The sequence below is a fragment of the Myxocyprinus asiaticus genome, chromosome 20 (assembly GCF_019703515.2).
Source record: "Myxocyprinus asiaticus isolate MX2 ecotype Aquarium Trade chromosome 20, UBuf_Myxa_2, whole genome shotgun sequence".
Taxonomy (NCBI): domain Eukaryota; kingdom Metazoa; phylum Chordata; class Actinopteri; order Cypriniformes; family Catostomidae; genus Myxocyprinus; species Myxocyprinus asiaticus.
This window is the reverse complement of record NC_059363.1, coordinates 11,228,002-11,248,164: the sequence shown is the minus strand read 5'-3', so window position 1 is coordinate 11,248,164 and position 20,163 is coordinate 11,228,002. Positions and strand designations below refer to the sequence as shown.

Genomic DNA, 20,163 nt, shown 5'->3' with positions numbered 1-20,163 from the left:
CACTGTAGAGGGTGAAATGGCTAAAATCCTTCCAAACTGTCTTTGGGGAACATTGCTCTCAAAGTGCTGGATTATTTGTGGAAGCGTCTGTTGGCACATTGACAAGTCTCAAATGATCCTTGCTCTTTAAGGACTAGGCTGTTTTTGGAGGCTCCTTATACAGTATGCAGTATAATGACACGATTGCCTCACTTGTTTAACATCTCCTGTTTCACATCGCCTTGTTATTTCAACTCGTCAAATTGTTATTTTTATTGTCTTAAATTATTATTGCCCGTCTCAACTTTTTTGGAGCGTGTTGCAATCATGTGATTTGAAATTACTGTACATTTTCAAAAAACAATAATTCACAAGGGAAAAACATATAATGTGTAGTTGTAGTGCTTTCAATATAGCAAAGGGTGAATATATTTACAAATCACTCCTTTTTTTTTCATTAGCATTTTTCATACTGTCCCAACTTTTTCGGAATTGGGGTTGTACACATACTTTGTCACTTTACACATCTAAAACTTTCGTTAAGAACTTCGTACACATCTAAAACTTTTGTTATGAACTTCGTACAATCTCGAGTCATTCAGTTATGGAAAAAATGCAGTTAAAAATGTCAAAAGGACACTGAAAAATGTGTTGACGTGATAACTGGTCACATCAAAGTCTGCAGTGTTTTCTTAAGTACGGGGAGGGGGGCTGACGGCCGGTATGCTTTTCACCATAGTTAAATCAAAGTGTCCTTGGGGAGGCTGATTATGATGCTCTTTGATCTCTTGCCAAAGCAGACCCCTGTGGCAGGCGCTGCTTATGTAAACCCCTCAACGGCGGCCTCAGCCGAGACCCACGTTAATTTATAGCGCAGCAAAGTTTGAGGAGGAGTTTGGAATTCTGTACTCAGTGATTATTTTCAAACAAAGAGGGTGTATCAAGTTTGAGATACTAAGAAGATTGATAGACAAGGGTTTGAACTTGTTAAAGAGACAACAGACATTTTTGGTCTGAAGTCATCCTTTCGTTTTGAAACTCAAAGAGTAGACAGAACATTTCAAGTAGACATACTCTATGGTGCCATGTATTGAAAAAAGTAAAGTGTGCAATATTTTGTATTTTAAAATACTTTCTCCTATCCCAGCTTACCGGTAATATGCAGAGACAGCTAAAAGTAAGCCATCTGTAGGTTGATCTCCCAAAAAGTACACTGTGGTGCTATGAAAGCATTAATTTTATTTATTTTTTTTGCATCCCGAGAAGCCCAAAACCGTGAAAATGGCTCAAACAATGGTGTTAGTTTGCGGCAGGACTATCTGTTTGTACAACCAACAGAAGACAGGGGAGTTTTCTGGTATCTGTTTGTAAACAATTATTTTTTTGCAATTTCGTTTGGTGTCACAAAGGCCCAGAAATTACTCACTTCACCTTTAAACTTTGACCATAGCTTTTCCTATTAGGTCAACATATTCCATTGTAAACACTGAAATGTATGGCATGAGAAACAAGACCCAGAAAATGGGTACAATACTGCATTGAAGCAATCTAAATTAGTAGATATATTTGCTGTGGAGAGAAAAGGAGGGGTTACCATGTCCAGCATTTCCTTGGAGTGGGCAGCGGAGATACAGAAGCGGGCTCTGGACTCTATGATTGGCGTGGCTGGGAAGCCCACCACCACTACCCCAATGTTTCTCTTCAACATCTCCCGACTAAATGCCCTGGAAGCACACACAGCCACATAATGTTTTAACAAAACATTTAAGATGTTTTTTTCCAAACTAAGCTTTTGCTCATGTGCCTGTTTTAAACATTATTTATTTATCTATTATAAGCCTAATCCATGTGAAGTGGGGTTCCACCCATGAAAATGCTTCTATTTTGCATTTTTCTAAATAGAATAACAAATCAGCATAACAATTTGAGTAAAAAAAGTATTGCTTTAAATGTAAGAATGCATTTGAGCTGGCTTGGACTCCATAAGTTGTGCAAAACCTGATGATCCATGTTATCCAAACTTGATTTGAGAATGTTCCAAAGAGCATCTTATAAGCTTCAATGGAAGCAAGGACACCTGATCTTTGTCAATGTAAAAAATGTGCTTATTTGATTGTTGAATAATTAATATTTTGGGCAATTACTAATTTTCTTATATTTAAATAAGGTACTATGCAAAAGTCTTAAGCACATTAGATGTTTTATGAAAACATTTGTCTTAAGATGGTTAGTTTACATCTTCTGCTTTAGTGTGTCAATAGGAAATATACATTTTTGATTTAATAACATTCTTTTTGCAAACAGAATAGAATACAAGTAGAACAAGGTGTCCTGCAACAGATGGTAAGGCCCCCACTGAGCCAAAGAGTCAGTCTGAGATTACATGAAGAGACAGAAGCATTTGAGCAGTCCTATATAGAACTGTGACAAGTTCTCCAAGATGCTTGGGTAGACCAATATTTACCGATTAATCGGTGCCGATAGTTGTAACGAAGCCAAGTCTCTTTTATTTCAAAATAAGAGTCCTCTGTGTATTTCTGACTTGTTTATATTTAAAATTCCCTCATTATGCACCAAATCAAAACATTTCTGGTTATTATTGGGTTGCACAGTAAACTCCTTTGGGATTTTATTAATTTTGGACTCTTGTAGCAGTAATGCCTGTGCCCATCATAGCAAGGAAAGACTAAGAATTTATTTAACATTCTATATCAGTTTAATAATCGGTTTATAAACAGTTAAAAAAAAAAAAAAAAAAAAAAAAAAAACTATCGACTGAATAATAGGTTATCGGCCTTCTCCACCACCTTAGTTATCGTTATTGGCAAAATCCACTATCGGCCGACCTCTGCTTGGAACGACCTATCTTCCAACAACCTTGACAAACAGTGTGCAAATGTACCTTGAAAAATTGGTGCCGTTTTAAAAGGCATAGGGTGGTCATACAAAATATTTTTTTATTTTTTATTGTTCAATAATAATTATTCATGGAATTATTTTGGGCATGGCATTAAACTTTTGCACAGTACTATACATCTGTTCATATATATATATATATATATATATATATATATATATATATTTTAAATCCCTAAAACTGTTTATTTCCAGGTTTAAATTAGATTTTCTATCCCAGATTTCCAATGTGGACTTTTGAAACCCACAACAGACGGAGTGGAATGAGAAGAAAAGACAAACCCGATTTTGGCAGGCATATAGAGCATCATGGGTACCACAGGTGAGTCATTGTTGCCATAGATGATGAATCCCATCTCCTGTAGTCTCCTGCGGAAATATACAGTGTTTTCAGCCAACCGCTGTATACGTGAACGACCTGCAACCAAGAAACAAACCACAACACGTTAAAAACTTGAAGCTTTAAAAAAAAAAAAAAAAAAAAAAAAAAGAGTCTGTCATTTGGCACCCCTTGACTTTTTCCACAGCCTTCCATGCGATCAGAAAATTAAACTTTACCGAGCCACAGAGCTCATTACTTCAGATACTATGAAAGCCGACCACCTGAGCTATAAACTTTATACTTAGAATATAAAAAAAGAACTTTGAACTCAAGCCTCTGCGATCTGTAGATCTGAAACTGTTCAAGGAAAAATATTTATTACCTGCTGATTTTGTACCACATTTAAAATTTCCCCTGTGATATCATAGAGGCACATGCCCTTTGTACACAGAAAACAGTATTCAGATGTTTACTTTCTATGCTTCTAAAGTGGCCTTTATCACACTTAAGTTCCATCAAAGCCATAATGTCTATGCCAGAAAATTTTAATCAGCTGGCTAAACAAAACTCTGGCGCTGCAGGTTACTGGAGCCCATTGAGTCATTAAAACGATCCACTGTGCTATTGGTTGAGGAAGGAGATAACAGTAATGAGTATTATTCTGCAATCAATCTTCAAGAATGATTCCAATAATCCTAATTTCTCAACAGCTCCCATTTGCAGTTGGATGTATGTTCCCAGGGGGAGGATCGCCTAGTGATCCATGTCAATGGAGCGCTTAAAACACTTAGTCCTCCACACAGTGTGGTCCACAGAAAAGGTCTTACGTTTCTTGAAAGCCTTGGTTCTGCTTTGTCAAACATTCCATGCATGCTAGAAGCTTGAACAAAGGAATTTCCTGCTCACTGACAATGTCTCACCCTGGTGTCATCCAGACGCCAAAAATCTAAGCAATCGCCATACTTGCCATGCCTTCAGTGCGATACAACTACAAGGTCTGTGAATTGTATATCCACAAGAACTGTCCCAACAAGTGGCTTTGCTGTTATGGCAATACATTCTGTCTGTCCTTGCAAAAATTCAACCTCAATTAAGGTCCCACTTTTTGGTGGCCATGAAACAGGGGCCAAATAGAAAGCAAAGAAATCACTGAAAAAGAGCTGCAGGAGAAAAATTTGGCCTGGCCTATAATGTGATGGGGTCAATGAGGCAGACGTATGTGTGGGTAGGTATCTGATGAGCCCTTTTGAAAGGGGACTTGACTCGATGTGAAACTGGACTCCTTCCACAATCCCCCAGCGTAAATTTGCCACTGACATATTAAGCAGGTTCCACAAGTCATGACCGGGTCACCCGCTCTGTGGTAAGGAAATTAAGCCTGGACAATGTGTAACATTAAACACATTGGAAGCCCATCTCCTTCTCTTCAGGATTCTGGTGGTTTCTTCACTTGACTAAACTATAAAGCGGGTCTCTAAGACTATGATGGGTCCTGTGGCTGGCTCAACTACGCTCAGAACCAGTAAAAAAATAGACTATATTATATAGAGGTGTAAAACGCAAGCTTCACCACAATACTATCTTCTATCGATTCTCTTAGCCAGCGATCCAATATATGCCAATACCTCAAAGTTTGCCATAATCCAATTACGATTTGATTTGATTCAGGCAGCTGTGGTCAATATTACGTTGAACCGACGACATCGCATCATTTGATCGAAGCATTGAGCCAGATCGATGGATCGTTACACCCCTAATATTATAATCCATATTATATGTATTTTTTTATATAATAGATGCTAAGGATGGCCGTAAAACTTTCTCATGCTTGCAGCAAGCGATGTTCTTCATAAAGTCAATGGAGTAATTAATTTTGTGGTACTCATGTTGCAGCCGAGTGAACCGACTCACTGAACATTCACTTGACTGTTTGTTTTGTGTAGTAACACTCCTTCAGGACAGTTTGTGGATGAATCTGCACGCTCTGTGTCCTTATGGCTCCTATTGGCTGGAGTTTGTTTTGTTGAGTATTTCTTGCAAGACATTGGAGTGATTAGGGCATTTGTTGCACTCATGTAGCAGCCGAATGAGCCGGCTCAATGAACATTCGTTTGACTGTATGAGGAAATGGAGCACCTATTTTTCTTTTTGTGCTGGTTCCGCCTAGCGGCTGGAGTTTGTTTTGTGGAGTAACACACCTTCAGGACAATTTTGTGGATGAATCTACATGCTCTTTGTGGCTTGAGTTTGTTTTATAGATTATCTTTTGTTGTGTAATTCTGTCTCACAACATTTTTATACATACACTGGACTTGAGCAATCCGACGGCAAGGTTGTCGCGGGGGCTCTCGTAGGCGTACATGGACTGTTTGAGTTTGGAGGGATGGAGGCCAGTTGGCGCTGTCGTACACAGGGTTAATGTGCACGTTTTTCTTTTTTTCTGTTTGTTTGGTTCTGGGGGAAGTTTGGGATTTGACTGTTGCACTAATGTTGGAATGTGGTCTTTATAATTTTGTTTTTGACAGACAATCTATTTTTTTCTGGAATGTGAATGGGTTGGGGCACCCCATAAAATGAAGGAAGGTTATTTCTCTTCTTAAGCGTAAGAAATATGACATAGTGTTTCTTCAAAAAAACGCATGGGGTGGACATGTTTTCTTTAGTGCTGGCTCAAGAGCAGGGGAGTCATTACACTGCTATGCATCTACAATTCAAATGTCTCAAACAGATTAAAGATAAATTAGCAAGAGTCATTATAGTTTTAGCAGAAATTCAGGATCAAAGTCTTATTTTGGCTAATATTTACGCACCTAACGTTGATGATCAGGGCAAGCCGCTGGCACCCCTCATGATATAATATTGGGAGGACACTTTAATCTTTTGATGGACTCAGTCCTTGATCATAGTGAAGCAAAAGTGTGCAAGCCCACTAAAGCAACATTGACGCTTCACAGGATGTGTAAAAATCTTGGTCTTACAGATATTTGGAGACTTTTGAACCAATCTGGTAGGGACTATACATTTTTTTCATCAGTTCATAAGATTTACTCGAGAATAGATTTAAAAAAAAATTCATTTCATCTGTTGTTGATTGCTCAATTGGAAACAGTGTAGTCCCGGATCACGCCCTGGTGTGTTTATAGGTGTTGCCACATATGGAGAAAAGGAAATCGTATAGTTGGCGCTTTAATGTATCCCTTTTACAAAATCCTGAATTCCAACAAATGTTAAAGGCTGAAATCAATGTTTATATGGAGACCAACTGGTCCTCAGTATCCTCTGTGGGCATGGCTTGGGTGACACTAAAGGCTGGATCATACAGTATGCCTCATTCACCAAAAAATCCAAAGCACGAGAACTTGTGGAGTTGGAAGGGAATATTAAAAGTGCCGAGGCAGAGCTGAAGTGCCAAATGTTGTCTGATGGCCTCAGAGAACTGACCCGATTGAAATACAGATATAACACTATTTTGTTACGGAAGGTGGAGTTTTGGTTATTCAGGGAAAGACAGTAATACTTTGAGTCGGGGGACAAGGCAGGAAAACAGCTGGATAGATATATAAAACAGAGTATTTTCCTACCATTCCCTCAGTGAAATCTGCTGGTGGTGAAATATTTACCTCAGCCATTGATATTAATAATGCTTTTAAAGAATTATATCTTAATCTCTATAGTTCCATGTCTTCGTCTACTGATGAGGATATTAGAAATTTTGTGGAACCATTAGAACTTCCTAAACTGACGGCTGAGCAAACAATTCTCGATTCTGAGATAACCTTGGCGAGGTAATTAACGCCAGGGGCCAGATGGCTTTGCCGCTGAGTTTTTTAGATCTTATGCAACAGAATTGGCTCCACTTTTGCTAGAAGTTTATACGGAATCATTAAAGAATGGAAAGCTTCTGCCAACCATGACGCAAGCCCGGATCATTCTGATTCTTAAAAGACAAAGATCCAAGCGAGTGTAAGAGTTACCGTCCAATTTCCCTAATCCAGCTAGACGTTAAAATATTGTCAACATTTTGGCTAACCGATTAAGTTATGACATCTCTTATACATATAGATCAGGTGGAGTTTAGTCGAGGTCATAGCTCTTCTGATAACATTAGGCGTTTCATCAATATCATGTGGTCAGTGGCGAATGATCAGACTCCGGTCGCTGCCATCTCACTTGACGCCAAAAAGGCGTTTGATATGGTAGAATGGGATAATCTTTTTAAGATTTTGGAAATGTACGGGTTCGGGAATACTTTCATTGGTTGGATTAAGTTACTTTATAGACACCTTGTAGCGGCGGTACAAATGAATGGATTAATTTCAGATTATTTTACTCTGGATAGGGGCACCCGGCAATTGTTCTGTCTTGCCCTGGAACCATTAGCAGCCGCGATAAGAAAGGAGGATGATTTTCCAGGGGTGGTGGCAGGAGGTGTGGCACATAAGCTTTTGCTTTACGCAGATGATATTTTATTATTCGTCTCCGACCCTACTAGATCCATGCCTTGCCTCCACAGAATTATTAATTCCTTTTCTAAATTCTTGGGATACAGAGTTAATTTGTCTAAATCCAAAGCTTTGGCTCTGACAGCGTACTGCCCGGTAATGGCTTTGCAGCCGGGCGCCTTCCAGTGGCCCAAACAGGGCATTAAGTATTTGGGTATTTTATTTCCAGCAAATTTGTGTGATTTAGTTAGAGTTAATTTTGACCCTTTAATAAAAAATGTTCGAGCGATGTGGGCAGGTGGGCTTCATTACTCATATCTATGATTGGGAAGGGTTAATGTTATTAAAATGATTTGTATTCCAAAATTCAACTACCTGCTACAATCTCTCCTTATAGATGTCTCCCTCTCTTATTTCAAGCAATTTGATAGCATAGCGAAGTCCTTCATTTGGAATGGTAAACATCCCAGATTACATTTCAGTATGTTGCATAGGCCGATTGACAAAGGTGGTCTAGGCCTACCCAAGATTTAGTTTTATTATTATGCATTCGGTCTCAGACATTTGGCTCATTGGTCGCTTCCACCTGAGAGAGCCCATCCCTGGTTTTGTATTGAACAGGAAGTTCTTGCCCCATTTCGCCATTTCAAAGCCTTTCTATCAAACTAATCGGAGAAGTTACACCCCGTTATCTCGCATTTGCACCCAGTATGGACAAAAGTGTTTAATTCGGACATTTATTTAAATGTTGCCTCGAGCATTTGGCTGAACCCAAAATTATGTATTAATAAGTCCCCTTTCTGCTGGTCAAAGTGGATTGTGAGGGGGGTTAATACACTCGGTGACCTATATGAGAGTGGAGTGTTGAGATCCTTTGCCTAGAATTTGCAGACATGTACTCTTGACATTTTCTCAACCAACTTCTTGAGCTATCACCCTGGGATGCTTTTTAAACAGTATTGAAGGAGTTACCATATATGTTGGGCACTTATTGGCTGCTTTTCTTTATTATTTGGTCCAAGTCATCAATTTCAAAAACTTTTTTTTAAATTACATTTTAGTTTTATAATGAAATAAATGAATATGGTGGCACAAGTATATTTTTGTCTACAAAACTAATTTCAAACATTTAAGCATACGCTTTCAGATCAAAAGATTTTTAAGATCATGAGAAACATTTCAGTCAAGTGTTTCAAAACTTTTGACCAGTAGTGTAAATCTATATATATTTTTTTGTGTGTATACTCATGTGTGGGTTTGGGGATTGGGAGGGATAATAGGGGGGGTTAAATGTTGATTCTGTGAATATATGTTTTACTTTTCTTTGTTAATTGTATGAATCAATAAAAACTATTAATCAGAAAAAAATAATTTTTATATATATAAAAAAATACATTTTGAAGCCATTTTTCTCAGTTCCACTGTTGCTGTGTTTATTGCGGCAATATGGCAGACTACAGCTGCTACAGTTGCCACCCAAGGGTGCTCTTGAATATCAATTTCACCTTGAACCAACTGGAAAACATCCATGATATAATCACACTGATGCCAAGGAGAACCTGAATCACTCATAGGAACGTGATGAGAATGAATCAAACAAGGTTGGAGACCTTATGTTCCCATTTGCAATCAGGAAGACACGGTTAAAAAGTGGCTATTAAAGTTGATCATCCTGACAACTGAGGAACCTGTAGAGCTCCTAATTTATGGAAGTACTTACACAAAGACCCTTGATCAGCTGCATAAACAGCTCAGATGAACAACTCAATAAAAATGAGCATCTGAAAGCAATAGGTAGAAGGAAGTTCAAGCTGCCCAATGTTGGGACACTCAGGTAGTGAACGAGGGCTGTATAGGGTGTTGGAGGAGGGGACATTCAGTGAGGTGGAGCACAGTTCTCCAAAGTAAATCTTTCTGAAGAACCTTTTCAACAGCTAGTTTCACAACACATGACTAACTTCTTCCAGACCCCAGAGTTAGAGGATCTGGAGCGAGAGAAGCAGCGAAGGGGTCCAAGAGAGCTTCCAGATGTGGGGACTGTTTCCCTTTTTTGAAATGCCAGTTCCTCCTCACTTCCATTTCATCTGAAGGGAGTAGATAAGTAAAAGCACCCGTGTGGAGCAAAGGCGGGGGACGTGCCGAAAGCCACCTCGCCCCTTCATGAGAACCTCTCCAGAGAAGGGCAACAGGAAGCAAAAGAGCTCCATTCCAGGCTCAAATCTGTGGCACGTCCCATCACCTCTATGATTCAGGGGCCACGATGATGACCATGATGTTCACTAGCAGCTGTCCACGATCATGCTGGCGTCATTTCCAAGCCAGCGGCGTGAGCGGAAGAATGTGAACTCACAGGATTATGCCCCCATTTACAGGTTGATGTATTTCACAGCCATCCATGGAAGTCCGATCCATATTCCACACATGTGAGATTAACAAGCTCAGTTCATTCATGGATATGTGTCTAAAGGAAGTGCACTGAAATACAAGCTGCTAAAATAACATACAAAGGCTACATTTACACTGCAAGGCTTAATGCACAGATCCAATCTTTTGATACATTTCCAATTTTGCCCACCTGTTTACATTACATTAAATTGTAACCAACTTTCTTTGCATAAATGACACACCAAGATGCAATAGGCTGACAGTCAGCACTATTTAGTATAGTTACTATGTCTTAGTAAGTCCTAAGCAAGTGTTTAACATGGACACAACATTTGACAGCCCCTTGTTCTTACACATATCAATCAACATCTTGAGAACGCAATCAATTCTTCAGAGGACAAGATGACTTCATGATTCATACGTAGGAATTCCCATGCATTCATTAACCTTAAATCGGATACAAGTGTTCAGATTTGGGTCAGATGTCCAGATATCTGATATGTATATGATTTTAAACATAAATAAACACATGCCTCAAATGAAAGTGGCCCAAAACAAAATCCCAATCATATACGTTTTGTGGACTTCAGTTCGGCTTTCAACACCATCATCCCAGCTATTCTCCAGACTAAATTACACCAACTCTCTGTTCCCACGTCTGTCAGTGGATTACCAGCTTTCTGACACACAGGCAGCAGCTAGTGAGACAAGGGAAATTCACCTCCAGCACCTGTACAATCAGCACAGGTGCCCCCAGAGATGTGTGCTCTCCCCACTACTCTTCTCCCTGTATACAAACAACTGCACCACCAAGGACCCCTCTGTCAAGCTCCTGAAGATGGCCCCATCCAAGATGACGATGAGTCTGTATACAGAAAGGATGTTGAACGGCTAGCTCACTGGTGGTCAAAACAACGGTGGAGATGATTGTGGACTTTAGCAGGAACACTCCAACATTGACCCCCATCACCATTCTAAACAGCTATGTGGCAGCAGTGGAGTTATTCAGGTTCCTGGGCATTACCATCTCACAGGAGCTGAAGTGGGAGACCCACAATGAATCCATTGTGGCCCAGCAGAGGTTGTACTTCCTTCGCCAGTTGAGGAGGTTCAACCTGCCACAGGTGCTGCCAATACAGTTCTACTCAGCAGTCACTGAGTCTGTCCTCTGCACTTCAGTAACTGTCTGGCTTGGTGCAGCTACGAAATCGGATATCAGAAGACTACAAAAGGACAGTTTGGACTGCTAAGTGGATTATTGGTTGCCGTCTGCCCACCCTTCAAGAACTGTACAGTTCCAGAATGAGAAAAAAGGCTGTAAAAAAAATCACGCTGGACCCCACTCACCCAGCCCACCACCTTTTTGAACTGTTGCCTTCTGGCGACAGAGCTCTGAGCACCAGAACCGTCAGGCACAGGAACAGTTTTTTATCTCAGGCTATCCATCTCATGAACAGTTAAAACTGCCCCATTGAGCAATAATTATGTGCATTTCACAGTTTAGTCTTTTTATTTTTAGTCATTTTATTTTTATATTTATCCAACACATCCTACCTCTTCTGCCATTACATTCTTTCATTGTAAATAACAGATTTGTATTTGCACTATGTATGTATATATATATATATTATATATTTGTCTTATTGTGTATTCTATATATACTTTATTTTCTATACAATTTTTATTCTATTTTTTTTTTATTTTATTATTTTGTTGTCTTGTTGCTGTATTGTATTGTTATGCGCTGGAAGCTCACCAAGACAAATTCCTTGTATGTGTATGCATACCTGGCAATGAAGCTGATTCTGATATGCGTTTTTGCTAATTAAACATATGCAACAAGATCCGATTTGTACCAGGTATCCACGGGTTTATAGTGTAATTTTAGCCTAAAGGGCCGTTCACACCAAACACATTGTTGTGTCACTGCACACTGTTTTGCTATCTTTTTCCAATTCAAATATGTGCAAGAAGCATTTTGTGAATGAGCTCCATATTTTTTCAATGCCGTGTCAGGTTAAAAAGAATTTCAACCTTTAAAAACGCATCTCGAGACACCTACATTCTGTTCTATTCATGAAGCTGCGTCTAGCTTTTTTTGGTGCAAATACCTATTCAGTGTAAACAGCCTCCAAGTCCTCAACTGATGCTAGACAGGATAGGTCTGTCGACATAGGCCTGAAATGCTTTCACAACAACTATGTATCTTGTGCAAAAGAGGTGTCATAGAAACAGAAGCTCTTCAGAACATCTGGAATAACAAACCATTACCCTTCTCTAAAGGGGGTTGCGGGTAAACACATTCTGACACCGAAAACATGTGTATCTGCCCTCTCTCACAGAGCAAGTCAACACTTCGAGAAAAAGATAAATGCCAAATATTTGTCAAGTCCGCCTGTGTGTACAGAGAAGCAATCAGGCTTAACAATGAGATTAGGTATGCTCTTCTCACTAAACCGCTCCACCAACACACACCACATAAAGATAAAAATGCCAACTTAGCCAAGTGCCAGATTTATGAGGCGAACCTTAAAGTCTTTTGAATGCTTTTACCTTTGAGCTCATTTGGCCCTGAGAATGAACAGGGACAGGAATATTTCTTATCCGCATGTTTGTGTCTGGGATACCAAAAGTTTTTTGGACTGTTTGAAAGCCAAATTCAATTGGAGAACTTTGTTTCCCCTTCAGGCCAGGGACACATTAGTTAAACCACTAGAGCGTGAAAGTGTTCTGCATCTACATTTAGTAATGATAAAGCAATTTAAAATCTAGACCAGTCGAGGGCAAACCTCATTGCATCAAGTAGAAGACAAATGCAAATGGATCACTAGATCACTTAATATGTCAGCTGATTTTGGCTGGATAAGAGATTAGCTAATGTCCAATGAACACCAACTCTAATGATGACATCACACAATGGCCAAACTGTCTAAACATTACCCAAGTACAGTGAACTTCCAGGTCTGGCATCCAAAACAAACTTGGCACCTGAGTAACAGTTTGTACTTTGCACTCAACAGCACACTTGGCATTGTCTGAACAAATCTGCAGTAGGTCTAACATTGTCTTCAAAGCTTTCAAGGACTACTGTAGCAGTTTAACATTATTTAAAACTGAAGTGTATATTTACTGCATCAATAGAATCACCAAATGGAATTGATCATTTTCAAACAGGTTCCCCAAACACTTTTCCCACATTGGTCGGTTAACAGAGTGTCGTGCCCCAAACTTGCGTCATTCGTTGAACCAATGTTACTGTGACAAGCAGGTCGGAATGTTCAAAAAGACACAGAGCCACAATGTTTCCACTTTCAAGGGGAACCAACCTAAAAATGGCTTACTTACAATTGTCTCTGATTATTAAGCTGGAATACAATGAAGTATTTGAACATTCTAGCTTTAAAGTTGAAAAATTAAGCTTCCTAAGATCTCCAACACTATATTTAGATATGACTCATGACAAATTGATTGGATACTTTGTTTTTAAAACAACTGAAATGAGATGACAAGCTGTGAAAGGATATAAAAAGTAAACAACCTGAATCATTGGCAGTGAATCAATGCTGGAGGCAATTTGTTCACGCTGAAGTCACTTGTCAAATCAATACAGTGTTGCAGGCTTGAAATCAAACATGACTTACACTGACTTAAGTTGAAGAGTTGAAGTGTGGTTCGGGTGGACTACAAAAAGAGAGAATGAAAGAACCAAAGAAAGGGCAGAAGAGGTTTCAGTTCCCACAAGGATACCCAGGAAGTCTCCCTTTTGACCTTTGCTTGATTAGTTTTCTTTGTGCATCTCCCCCCCACACCCCCCCGGCCCCCATCAAACACACACAAACACTGATTGTTCACGTCCTCCTTTACGCTTACTCTTGGATGCACCAATATCAGTTAATCAACTATAAATGTCATTGGTTAATCTATACCCTGTTATTACTGTGTGAACCTAATAGTTCCTATTCAACTGAAATAACTCTTACACAGTTATTCTTTGAAGTTTTGGAGAGATCCTGCGTTTACTAAATAGAAGGGTGAATACTTAAAGCACATAATAAGAATGATTGGTTTTCGGTTCCAAGCAAAATAACTGTTTAAACACACGTTGATCTAAAACAATGGAGGGAAAATTAGTCTGGAAGTTTCCACTAGCACTAAGTAAATCAAACGAAACGGCTCATATTTTCTCACCTCGGGCTCATATCAGTAGATGTAATCAAAGAAGGGTCTTTCAAAATGTTTATAAGAGGAACAATAAATAGCATCACCTTACGACACTTATACTTGAAGGTGCGTTGAAACACCTTATTAATACTGGAGAGCATACCCAAACACTGCAGAAAGCCTGACCATCTATCATGTCAAGAGTGGAAGTACAGTGGATGTGTTCGAATTCCTGTACTTTCATTTTATGTACTAGATGAATTCGATAAAATAACTTTTCAACCATTATTGATTTCCGTTCTTTAGATACGCGGTGTGTAGAATAAATACATTCCTTATTATTCTATATCTGCCAGTTTGGCACTGACCCTTGACCCGTGTATCCTTCAAGTCAGCAGTTTGTACAATTTTACCTAACTTGCTAAGTATAGCACTAGAACTTAAAAACAGATAACTCAGGGTCTGACTTTTTCAACTCTTTTTGAATCTGAAGGCTTTTCAATTTCTGTAGCATTATGCAACATCGAAGTGTCCAGTGGTTTCGCACACTGCTAAAAATAATTTTCTAAATCAGTGATTTTGCCTTATTTTCCAGTATTGTTTTTGCATTTACATTTATGCATTTGGCAGACGCTTTTATCCAAAGCGACTTACAGTGCACTTACTACAGGGACAATCCCTCTGGAGCAACCTGGATTTAAGTGCCTTGCTCAAGGACACAATGGTGATGGTTGTGGGGATTGAACCAGCAACCTTCTGATTCCCAATTATGTGCTTTAGCCCACTACGTTTTTTTGTTTTGTATTTTATATTCTTGAAACAAGATATTTTACTTAAGAAGCAACCTTCACAGAAGGAAGGTCATCCTTAGGGGATGGAAATCAGCTGGAGCGCCCTCGTTTCTGGAGTAGTGCACGGAGTTGGGCAAGGTGGCGGCTTTTGAGGGGATGGTTAGTAGAAGGCTGGGCAACATGGGATTATTTAATAAAAAAATGGGGTAATATTTGGATTTTTTTTGGAGGGCTCTCGGGGGGAGACGGTGGAGGGAGATGGACAATACTGAATGTGTGTGTGCATTCTTATTGTTTTTTCTTTTTTTTTAATTATTATTATTTTCTTTTTTTTCTGAATACTTTGTTGATTTATTGTTTATTTGTGTGTCATTGTTGGTTTGTTGTCGGGCCACTGGGGTGTGTTTGTGTTGGGGGGTGGGAATGTTCGGAGGGAAGGGTTTAGGTTCATGTAATTTGATTCCGTGTTTCCTATTATGTTTGTTTGGTTTGTTAATGGAATCAATAAAAATGGTTAATAAAAAGAAAAGAAAAAAAGAAGCAACCTTTCAAGATTTTTATGAATTGTGTTCATAAAATACGTTTAAGCTTATTTGTCTTACCCCACTGGCAAATAGTTTTTTTCTTACTGCAAGTGTAAACCTTCCACAATTTAATGCAATTTTTTGCTTAAAACAAGTAAAAAAAAAAATACATAAAAATAAAAAACTATTTGCCAAAGGGGTAAGAAAAATGAATTTTATTCAACATATATTTTCTGAATACAAGTCTTACCTTACACACTTATGCTTCTAAAGTAAATGTATGCTTTTTATGGATGTTTAGATATACAGTTGAAGTCAGAAGTTTACATACACTTAGGTTGAAGTCATTAAAACTCATTTTTTAACCACTCCACAGATTTAAAAGCAAACTATAGTTTTGGCAAGTCGTTTAGAACATCTACTTTGTGCATGACACAAATAATTTTTTCAACAATTGTTTACAGACAGATTGTTTCATTTTTAATTGACTATATCACAATTCCAGTGGGCCAGATGTTTACATACACTAAGATAACTGTGCTTTTAAGCAGCTTGGAAAATTCCAGAAAATGATGTCAAGCCTTTAGACAATTAGCTTCTGGTAGGAGGTGTACTGAATTGGAGGTGTACCTGTGGATGTATTTTAAGGCCTACCTTCAAACTAAGTGCCTCTTTGCTTGACATCATGGGAAAATCAAAAGAAATCAGCTAAGACCTCAGAAAAAAAAAAAAAAAGTTGTTGCTGTTTTTCAGTGTTGGAGAGAGACAGGAAGGCTGTCCATCAGCAGGTGAGGGAGAAGAGAAAAGCAAGAGGGAGACAAAAAGACATTCTCAAGAGACTTAAAACCTGTCCAAGGTTGATAAGAACAATGCATCTTTGTGGGGGCCTGCATGTGTTCAGATGAAAATTAGCATTCAGCCAAGCAAAGTTATCCTCATATTAGTCATATTGAGCACTTCACCTGGGCTCGAAGAACCAGGAGTGTCTGTTTGTTGTAGCTGCCAGCCTTGATTGAGTGGCAGGGGGGGAACGAGGCAGTTTGGAAGGTCTAAACCAAAGGGCCAGATCACACTCGCTACGTGGGTAATTGTTAACACATTTCTGAGGTTTAAACTTTGAGCTAAATATTTTACCTGGATGGAGTCTGTGTACAGCTGTAGAACTAATCAGTCTCATTTCATGAACACTGGGAAATCGTACGAAGAAAAATCTCAATTTGACAGATCTTTTTTTCCCCCCTCGTCTCACTTCAAAGTGATCATTGAGAAACACTTATTACAATTTCTGGGCCAAGTTTATCCAGAGTGCACAGAGCAAACAAACTTACGGATTGTATTTTTGCAGTGAAATAAAACAGTCAATAAAGCAAAGAAAAGAAGGACGTCGTTGACAAAGTAAAGGAGCACTTTTCTACTACTGATGGTGCAGATGTACAGAGAACAGGAAATTACATATGCAGGGGGACAAGATGTTAGACACACAGACTGTTTACTGTACAACTGATTGCCAGATGAGAGACGCCCAACGTTGATTGAATGCTGGGCTGATTTTGCACACAGAGATCTGATAGATACCCGGATCTCGTGAGCAGAACAGGCGAAATGTGCTTTTATAGTGACACATCGTTCTTGTTGGAAATATCTGGCATGTTTGAAATTGATTTGTATCTTTTTGCCACGTGCTACATACTGTTGCAACAATGCAACATGCTATATGCAAGTTCTAGAATAGGACATTGGTGAGAAAGCATCTGAGATGAAAATAAAAGCAAATTTAAATTGGACTCAAAATGTTGAAGACCCTCCCATTGTGTGTTCTTGCAAGCCAGAGATCTACCCTTTTCAGGCTACTCCTGCCACCTTGTGGCACACTCAGCAAAGTGCAGTTGACATGAATTCTGTTTTTTTTTTGTCATACCACGATGCCTCAAGTTCTACGGGCACTAAGTATTAAAAGTTGGAAGATTAAAGAAAAATCTCACCTATTGTCGTTCCATCCTGTCCCATAATGCACTTCATAGAAGTAATGATTTGCTCCACGACAGGCGGTGACATGGAGGTGGCATAAATTGCACTGTGAGAGTGAGTTCTTAGGTAGTCTATCAAATCCTAAGGAATAAAAAGCAAGACATCTCATGGCATCTAATGCAGTTAAACTTTACCAAAATATCATATTAAAAATCTTGGGAAATGGTTTAGAAAAACAGGATGATTGACTAAGATGGTTTATCCAGTAAATGAATACTACTTTTGAAAAGTTACCATGTCCTGTGGTGAAACATTCTGTACTATACATCTACAACAGCATTACTTTTTTTTTATTTTTATATATATATATAATTATTAGAAATTGAGCTTTTATGACCAGAATAACAAAGACTACATGAAATATTTGATTTTAATAAATTGTCACACTGCAGGACCATTTAAAATGAGGCAGAAAAGGGATTCAAAATAGTGAAAAACTGAAAATAAATTGTGACCAGTTACAATGAATAAAATATGCATTTTCCTTTATACACTCATTTTATTCTAAAATCAAGAAAAAAGTACATGGATATATTATGCCTCAACCACCCCTAAATATTTTATGGGCTTTCATATTTAAAGAATGTTTTGGGTTCAATTCACCCAAAAATGAAAATTCTCTCACGATTTACTCACCCTCCTTGAATCCCAGATGTGTATGACTTTCTTTCTTCTGCAGAACACAAAGAATATCTCATAGAAGAATATCTCAGCTCTGTAGGTCTTCACAATGCAAGTGAATGGGTGCTAAAATGTTGAAGCTCCAAAATCTACATAAAGGCTGCATGAAAGTAATCCATTGACTCCAGTGGTTAAATACATGTGTTCAGACACAATATTATAGGTGTGGGTGAGAAACAGATCAATACTTAAGTCATTTTTTTATCATAAATTCTCCTCCCTGCACAGTAGGGTGCGATAGGCATGAAGACTGTGAATCACCAAAGACAGAAAAAGGAGAATGAGAAAGTGAAGTGGAGATTGACTGAGCAGGGAGAAGAATTTATTGTAAAAAAGGACTTAAATATTGATCTGTTTCTCACCCACACCTATCACATCTCTTCAGAAGATATGGATTTAACCACCAGAGTTGTCTGGAGTACTTTTATGTTGGCCTTTTGTACATTTTGGAGCTTCAAAATTTTGGCATCCATTCACTTGCATTGTATAAACCTACAGAGCTGAGAAATTCTACTAAAAATCAACTGAGTAGTAATTCTATGAAGAATTTGTGTTCTGCAGAAGAAAGAAAGTCATACACATCTGGGATGGGTAAGAAAATGATGAGAATTTTCACTTTAGGGTGAGCTATTCCTTTTTAAGCTCAATCGACAGCATTTGTGGCATGTTGTTGATTACCACAAAAAAAAAGAAAAAAAAAAAAGAAGAAAAATGGACCCTTTATATATATATATATATATATATATATATATATATATATATATATATATATATATATATATATAAAGCAGCAGCAAAAAGTCGCTGTTATACTAAGGCGCTTACAGTGGAAGTGAATGGGGCCAGTCCATAAACGTTAAAATACACAGTTTTAACAGCCACAAGATGTAAACATTTTATGTGTTAACATGATTTTAGCATCATAAACCGCTTACTAACCTTATCTGTGCAAGGTTACATCCAATATTACAACTTCGTTGTCATGACAACGTAACGCCAGTAAACCATGCAATCTGGTAAACGCTGTACGTAACACTGGTAAATCCCTCATTTTAACAGACTAAAATCGTTAACACATAATTTTTACATCTTGTGACAATACTTTTGAAACGTTGTATGTTTTAACGTTTATGGACTGGCCCCGTTCACTTCCATTGCAAGTAAATGTGCAATGTGCACATTATCAATGTGAAAATTTATAGTAAAAAGGACTTAAATGTGATCTGTTTCTCACCAACACCTATAATATTGCTTCTGAAGACATGGATTTAACCACTGGAGTCGTATGGATTCCTTTGACGCTGCTTTTATCTGCTTTTTGGAGCTTCAAAGTTCTGGCCACCATTGACTTGCATTGAATGGACCAACAGAGAAGAAATATTCTTCTAAAAATCTTAATTTGTGTTCAGCAGAAGAAAGAAAGTAATACACATCTGGGAAGGCATGAGGGTGAGTAATTGTTTGACTCATAATAGAAAAATTATGCTTGACTCATGACTGTAAGCTAAATTTGTATCTGCTAATCCTTTGAAATGCTTGAACCATTACCTTTGTGATACTGTATAAATAGATGAGTGCTAAATTATACAGGTACAACAGGCACTAATTTATTGCATTTCTGCTATTGGTCAGGCATTTCATGCAATTACAAATCTGCTGTAAATGGTGCCAAACACTGTTTTTTACCTTTCTGCCTCCTATGTAACCGCCAGCAGCTCCGAAGCTCTTTGTGAAAGTGCCCATCATGATATCTACATCCTTTGGGTCCAGTCCAAAATACTCCACCACCCCTCTACCATTGGGTCCTAATGCCCCGATACTGTGAGCCTCATCCAGGTACAGGTAGGCCTTGTACTTCTTCTTCAGGGCTATAACTTCTGGGAGTCGCACAATGGAGCCCTCCATACTGAGGAAACAATGAACAAAAAAAAAGT

The 20,163-nt window shown here is 38.4% G+C and overlaps 1 protein-coding gene across 1 annotated transcript in view; it reads right to left on the bottom strand.

Annotated features, from left to right (window-relative positions):
- The window catches only part of LOC127411567 (serine palmitoyltransferase 2-like), a 35,206-nt gene that overhangs the window by 3,382 nt on the left and 11,661 nt on the right, over positions 1 to 20,163 (bottom strand). The window contains exons 8-11 of the mRNA XM_051647259.1: positions 19,916 to 20,135; positions 17,503 to 17,629; positions 3,178 to 3,313; positions 1,574 to 1,703 (exon numbers count right to left, since the gene is read on the bottom strand). Coding sequence (XP_051503219.1) covers positions 1,574 to 1,703; positions 3,178 to 3,313; positions 17,503 to 17,629; positions 19,916 to 20,135 — 613 coding nt within the window. The remainder of the gene's footprint in view (positions 1 to 1,573; positions 1,704 to 3,177; positions 3,314 to 17,502; positions 17,630 to 19,915; positions 20,136 to 20,163) is intronic.